General features: G+C 44.6%; 1 protein-coding gene across 1 annotated transcript in view; it reads right to left on the reverse strand.

Annotated features, from left to right (window-relative positions):
- Positions 1 to 2,019: 2,019 nt before the first annotated feature.
- elp4 (elongator acetyltransferase complex subunit 4) overlaps positions 2,020 to 7,198 on the reverse strand; it is a 26,287-nt gene continuing 21,108 nt past the window's right edge. Inside the window, exons 4-5 of the mRNA XM_024144099.2 lie at positions 3,425 to 3,556; positions 2,020 to 2,172 (exon numbers count right to left, since the gene is read on the reverse strand). Coding sequence (XP_023999867.2) covers positions 2,020 to 2,172; positions 3,425 to 3,556 — 285 coding nt within the window. The remainder of the gene's footprint in view (positions 2,173 to 3,424; positions 3,557 to 7,198) is intronic.

Consider the following 7,198-nt stretch of genomic DNA (forward strand, 5'->3'; position numbering starts at 1 on the left):
CCACATCACACTAGCTGAGAAGGGTTATTTAATGGGTTGCTGGTTACGATTGGTGGGCACAGTGTTTGAATGGTTAATGAAGGGTAAGATGTGCACCGTTGACAAGGAACACAAGTCACTCACCAATAGATCTGTGCCTCTCCCTAATAAACCACAAAACCACCCTGACATAACCTCCTGCCAAGTCACCTTGTGCCAACATCATGGCCAGGTTAAAGTTAACCCTGTCATTTTACACAGAAATCCTTCCTTAAGATCAGCTGGCTATAGTAACAACCACTGTCCATTGAGTCTTTACAGTAGGTCATTACGCGAGCCAGCAATTACAGGCTAACAGAACATTCTTACCCACAGGGGAACAGACAGACACACACCTTCTGCCAGACAGCAGGCACATATACGTATGCCTAAACAAACACAGGCACACACAGTACACACTTCCTCATATAGCTACACATAGAACAAACACATTCCCTCGATTGTTCATCAATTAACAAAAACAATGGTGCCTTCTGACCCTGCAGGCGAGGGTTCATAGCAGAACCATTCCACCAGCTTTCCTTCCTCCTCCTGGAGCCAGAGGCAGCCCGGGCTGGCTTCCTCCACTTGGTGGCCATTGGTTTGAGGGCATTGTGCTTCGTCCGCCCCACTGAGCACCCTCCATTCAGGTGGTGCTGAGGGCTAGGTGCTTAGCCACGGGGGCTAGCGCATGTGCTAATTAGTATCATACTCAGGAGGCCACATTAGCTCAATGCTACCTCCTCCCCCTCCACTTAAGGAGAAAGGAGAGAGAGGGGAGGCTTGGTCTTCAACAACAGGGGCTGTATCACTAGAGAGCAATTTGTGCCAATTATGCCAGCGAGTGAAACGAGCAATTTAGCAGCCAGGGTAGCAACATGGGGTGGTGGCCACGTGCAAGAGGAGAGGCTAGGGAGTGTGTGTATGTCTGTATGTGTGTGTGTATGTCTGTATGTGTGTGTGTATGTCTGTATGTGTGTGTTGTGTGTGTGAGCAGTCAGGTTATAGTTCCCTGCTGACTAGCTGTCATGTTGTCCTGGCAGATCAGTTCCTATTCAGAGAACCTGATGGGCAGTGCCACTATGATGGCAATGCCACTGTCAGACTTAATTACTAACCACAGAACAACAGGGGGATTCTGTCAAACAACGTAAAGGACAAAATAAAAAAGATTTCCTATGACAATGATTTACTCAACACTGCTCAGTGATAGTAAATATGATTCAACTGAAATTAGCCAGACACACTCACTCACTCACTCACGTTTGCATGGTCCAGAGTTAAAGACTGTCTGTTTGCAGATATGAAAGCAGAGGGGTTCTATAAAACCTCATCTCCGCTCCAGATTGGCCTGTTTGCCAAGCGTGTCTGACTCGGTGTCTGACTGTGTGTGTGTATGCGCTTGTATTGGTCTCGCCGCTCTCTCTAATGTAAATAGTGTGCCTGACCTCTGAACCCTAAGCACACTCAACGTTGAACAAAACAAACTCACAGCAAACGGTCCCTCTACATTCACCACAACCGCCCTTTACTCTGCTGAATGTCTCGTGTCAGCCTACTAGCCTACCTACCTAGAGACTGACCCTGTTTTATACAGGCTTTATTGGCTGGTTATAAGCTTTATTAGCTGGTTATAAACGTCAGGAAACTGACCATAATAGACCATCCTGATCTGATGGGGGGTGGGGGGGTTTAGAGTAACTGTCTAAGCACTGCCCATCTACAATTACTCTTCAGACTGTAGGTTAATCCCAACCTAATCCAAAAGCTTCTCTAAAATATGACAATAGTGTCTCTTAGATGCTTCCAAAACGTGATAAGTATACTACTAAATATGTGTGTCACGGTCATAGCACGGTTGGCTCCTCAGGTTGTAGGGTGAGCTTCTCAGGTTTTGACTAAGTTCTCTTAGACATACAGTACACTTGCACGATATATTGTGTAAATAATACTGAGCACCATGAAGAGATAAGGGTGGGGTAGTGGTCAGGGGTTGCCGGGTTACCTCTGCCCGGTGGCGGTGGGTGATGTCACAGCGGTGGAGTGTTCTGGAAGGTAGAAGCCGTGGCACCTGGCCGCCTGGCAGATCTCAGGGTCCATTGTCTTGGAGACGTCGTAGTAGTGTCCGAACCTCGACGAGGACGCCAGGGCCGTCTGAGGGTCAACAGTTAGTGTTGAGAGAAAAGCCGTGTATATCCATTTGACACTGCTGTTGATCACATAGGGTAGATAATCCTACTTCGTAAGTGTGAAACGTTCTCACTTTCAACAAGTAGAGTATGATACATTTAAATGAATGACCTGCTCATAGTTCATACAAGTGTTTCAAAATCSTGTTTGATCAAATAAAAACTTGCAGAGAAGTTAAACTYCTACAACCACCATGTTAATCATGTCTCCACATAACCGTCCACTTGTGGCTGTGAAAACAGCCGTGTCTGGGTCTGAGGGAGAGTAGGAGGATGTTTTCTCCTGGGTGAAAGGGAAAGTTCTGTAGCCCTGCTCTCCCCAGTGAAAACAGCCAGGAGCCCCATTGTCTGATGGGCTCTTAAATCTCTTAAAATTACCCACTAATCTGGATTAGGGCCCCCGGTGTGCCCCTCTCCTGACAGGATGGGCGAGTCAGAGGGGGAAGGGGAGGGGGCTCATCTTCTCTTTGTAAGCAAGGGGGAGAACCGCTTAGTGTTCGAGGCTCGTCCCGGCCGCCTCACCTTTGATCTGATGTCTTCATTGGACAGGGCGACTCGGAGAGGGTTGGCAGGAGAGGTGTGTAGGGGGAATGGGGGTAGAGGGGGACTCGGGTAGTGAATTTGGGATGTAAATCCTCTGGCTGGGGCTTATTGGTAGTTTGGTTTGTAAAGTCTGGTTTGGGAGGGTGGGGAAGGGGGAGAGGTGAGGGAAAGACACAGAGATAAAGACGTTTCCAGAGAGAGACAGAGAAAGAGAGATCTCCAGGGACTTGCTGTGTGCTGTTAATCCACATAGCGATGTGGATTATAGCCTGGGCAGGGGAGAGAGGGGAGGACAGGAGGATGGAGGGGGTCACCATTCCTTAGAGTGGAAGAAAGAGTGCATTGCCAGCGCCCCTGGTAAGGGGATAGACAGGGATTTAAGAGGGGACAGAGGAACAGATCTGGGTTATGAGGGTTAAGGCGGGTGGCGTGCCATTAGATGGGCTGCAGGTACCCTGGTTTCCCAGGCTAGGCAGGGTGTGTATGTGTGTGTGGGTGTGTCGACAGGACCCACCTAGCAGCAGCTAAGTGTGAGTAATCTCCACCAGCTCTGAATGGACAGGCTAGGCGTTTAGGAGCTGATGGATTTAGTGGTGAAGACAATCGTCACGGCCATAGAACCAAGAGCTAGACCTGTGACCCCATGCCCTGACTGCCTACACACACACGTTTACCTGTACTTTTGGCAGGTGCTGGTAGCGCCAGGCGATCTTCATGGCGTCCTGACTCTCAGGGTCACATGACTTTGCCTGGTCCTCCACTGTTTTGGGGCTGGCGATGTCATCCAGGATGGGGGCGGGGAGCTCCTACAGATAATAACAGAACTGCATAGTTTATACACTATTGTATTTTATTCAGTCTTCAAGCTGTATTGTGTGGAATTCAGCATGATGGCAAATAATATGAATCAAGACATACATTTTGTGTTACTATGTGAAACAAGAGTCCTTGTCATGTAGTAGACTAGGAAGCTGGTGTATATGAGGTGTCATGTTGTTTTCTCATTAACAGTGGCATGTCCCTCCAGACAGAGACACAGAGGTTAAATCAATTAGTAGACACTGACTAGACAGGTCTCGGAGCACATCTCTCAGAGAGCTGACTGAGTCTGTTACAAATGGGATGGAACCTGAGAGGAGGGGGACTGTCTAACACACACACCTGAGTAGACAGGTTTAATAAGCCACGGAGAGGGGGGAATGGAGGAAGAGAATGGAAAATAGATTGCGAAAGAGAATGAGAGATAGAAGACGAAGACAGGGAGAGAGAGAATACAACCCATATTTATGTTTATTTATTTCCCTTTTGTACATAATGACATTTGAAATTCTTTATTATTTTGGAACTTATGTGACTGTAATGTTTACTGTTCATTTTTTCATTGTTTATTTCACTTTTGTTATCCATTTCACTTGCTTTGGCAATGTAAACAATATGTTTCCCATGCAAATAAAGCCCTTAAATTGAATTGAGAGACAGAGACAGAGAGGAGAGCTAGATAGAGAGACTGACATGGAAAACACAGGACTGAGCAACCTGCCCTTCAAAGTTCAGACAACAGACAGTCCCCTCAGACACCTCCTGTACAACGAACTTCCTGTAATAACACACACACACACACACACAAGCACCACACACCACACACCACACCACACACACACACACACACACACACACACACAACACACACACACACACACACACACACACACACACAAACACACACCAGCTTGACCTTGATTCATACACATCTCACACACTTCAGACACACAGCTATGACGTAGGCTACACCAAGAGTCTGGTAAACCAACGTGGAGCCCAGAAGCACAGTGTAGGGTACAACACCACCAATATGACCAGTTCACACCAAAGCTTCTAAATCACATATCACTGTATATCACATGCGTCAAATACAGCTGGTGTAGACTTAACATTGAAATGCATGTTTACGAGCCTTTCCCAACAATGCAGAGTTAAAAAATAAAAAACATTAACAGTAACAGGGATCAAATAAAATACACAGGAATGGATTTTACAGTGCATTCAGGAAGTGTTTCAGACCCCTTCACTTTTCACACTGTTACGTTACCAGCTTATTCTAAAATTGATTAAATTGTTTATTTTCCTAATCAATCTCCACATAAATACCCAAAATGACAAAGCAAAACAGGTTTGAACCTGAAATATCACATTTACAAAGTACCAGTTGAAAGTTGACACACCTACTAATCAATTTTCTACATTGTAGAATAATAGTGAAGACATCTAAACTATGAAATAAACATATGGAACATGTAGAACCAAAAAGGTGTTAAACAAATCAAAATATATTTTATATTTGAGATTCTTCAAAAGTAGCCACCCTTTGCCTTGATGACATCTTTGAACATTCTTGGCATTCTCTCAACCAGCTTCATGAGGTAGTCACCTGGAATGCATTTCATTAAACATGTGTGCCTAAGTTAATTTGTGGAATATCTTTCTTTCTTAAGTGCTTGAGCCAATCAGTTGTGTTGTGACAAGGTAGGTGTGGTATACAGAATATAGACATATTTAGTAAAAGACAAGTCCATATAATGGCAAGAACAGCTCAAATAAGCAAAGAGAACGACAGTCCATTACTTTAAGACACGAAGGTCAGTCAATCCGGAAAATTTCAAGAACTTTGAAAGTTTCTTCAAGTGCAGTCGCAAAACACATCAAGCGCTATGATGAAACTGGCTCTCATGAGGACCGCCATAGGAAAGGAAGACCCAGAGTTACCTCTGCTGCAGAGGATAAGTTCATTAGAGTTACCATGCTTCACAGAGTTCATGTAACAGTCACATCTCAACATCAACTGTTCAGAGGAGACTGTGTGAATCAGGCCTTCATGGTTGAATTGTCTTGTCTTGTGAGTGTGTATATATAGTCTAGTGAGTGTGTATAGGGTGTGTATATATATAGTCTAGTGTGCATATAGTCTAGTGAATGTGTATAGGGTGTATGTATATATAGTCTAGTGTGTATATATAGTCTAGTGAGTGTGTATATATATAGTCTAGTGAGTGTGTATAGGGTGTATGCATATATAGTCTAGTGTGTGTGTATAGGGTGTATGTATATATAGTCTGGTGTGTATATATAGTCTAGTGAGTGTATATAGGGTGTATGTATATATAGTCTAGTGTGTATATATAGTCTAGTGAGTGTGTATAGGGTGTATGTATATATAGTCTAGTGTGTATATAGAGTCTAGTGAGTGTGTATATGATGTGTGTGTGTATATAGTCTAGTGTGTATATAGTCTAGTGAGTGTGTATATATATATATAGTCTAGTGAGTGTTTATACGGTGTGTGTGTATATATATAGTCTAGTGAGTGTGTATACGGTGTTTACATAAAGTCTAGTGAGTGTGTGTAGGGTCAGTGCAAGATAGAGTCGGTACAGATAGTTTGGGAACCATTAACAATTTACTATTTAGCAGTCTGGCTTTTTAGCAGTCTTATGGCTTGGGGGTAGAAGCTGTCTCGGAGCCTGTTGGTCCAAAAGCCGATGCTCCGGTACCGTTTGCCGGAGGGTAGCCGAGTGAACAGTTTATGACTTTGGTGGCTAGAGTCTTTGGCAGTTTTTCGGGCCTTCCTCTGACACCGCCTGATATAGAGGTCCTGGATGGCAGGGAGCTCGGCCCCAGTGATGTACTGGGCAGTCCACACCACCCTTTTTAGTTCTTTGTGGTCAAGGGCGGTGTAATTGCCATACCAAGTGGTAATGCAGCCGGTCAAGATGCTTTTGATGCTGCAGCTGTAGAACATTTTGAGGATCTGAGGGCCCATGCCAAATCTTTTCAGCCTACTGAGGGGGAAGAGGCGCTGCGTGCCCTCTTCAGTGAGGAGCCAAGGTAAGGTGCTAGCTAGCATTAAACTTATCTTATAAAAAACAATCAATCTAAACATATTCACTAGTTAAATACACATGGTTGATGATATTACTAGTTTATCTAGCTTGTCCTGCGTTGCATATTGTCACGCCCTGGCCTTAGTATTCTTTGTTTTCTTAATTATTTTAGTTAGGTCAGGGTGGACATGGGGAATGTATGTGTTTTTTGTAGTGTCTAGGGTGGTTGTAAGGTTTAGGGGGTTTATTAGAGTAGTTGGGTTTATGTTTAGTATAGTAGCTCTAGCTGTGTCTATTGGTGAGTGTAGGTATCTAGGAAAGTCTATGGTTGCCTGAATTGGGTCTCAATTAGAGACAGCTGGTTATTGTTGTCTCTGATTGGGAGCCATATTTAAGGCAACCATAGGCTTTAGCTGTTTGTGGGGAATTGTCTATGTTGAACGTTTGTAGCCTGTGTGTGTGTGTGTGTGTGTGTGTGTGTGTGTGTGTGTGTGGTGTGTGTGTGTGTGTGTGTGTGTGTGTGTGTGTGTGTGTGTGTGTGTGGTGTGTGTGTGTGTGGGGTGTGCCACA

Source organism: Salvelinus sp. IW2-2015, unplaced genomic scaffold (genome assembly GCF_002910315.2).
Source record: "Salvelinus sp. IW2-2015 unplaced genomic scaffold, ASM291031v2 Un_scaffold4758, whole genome shotgun sequence".
Taxonomy (NCBI): Eukaryota; Metazoa; Chordata; class Actinopteri; order Salmoniformes; family Salmonidae; genus Salvelinus; species Salvelinus sp. IW2-2015.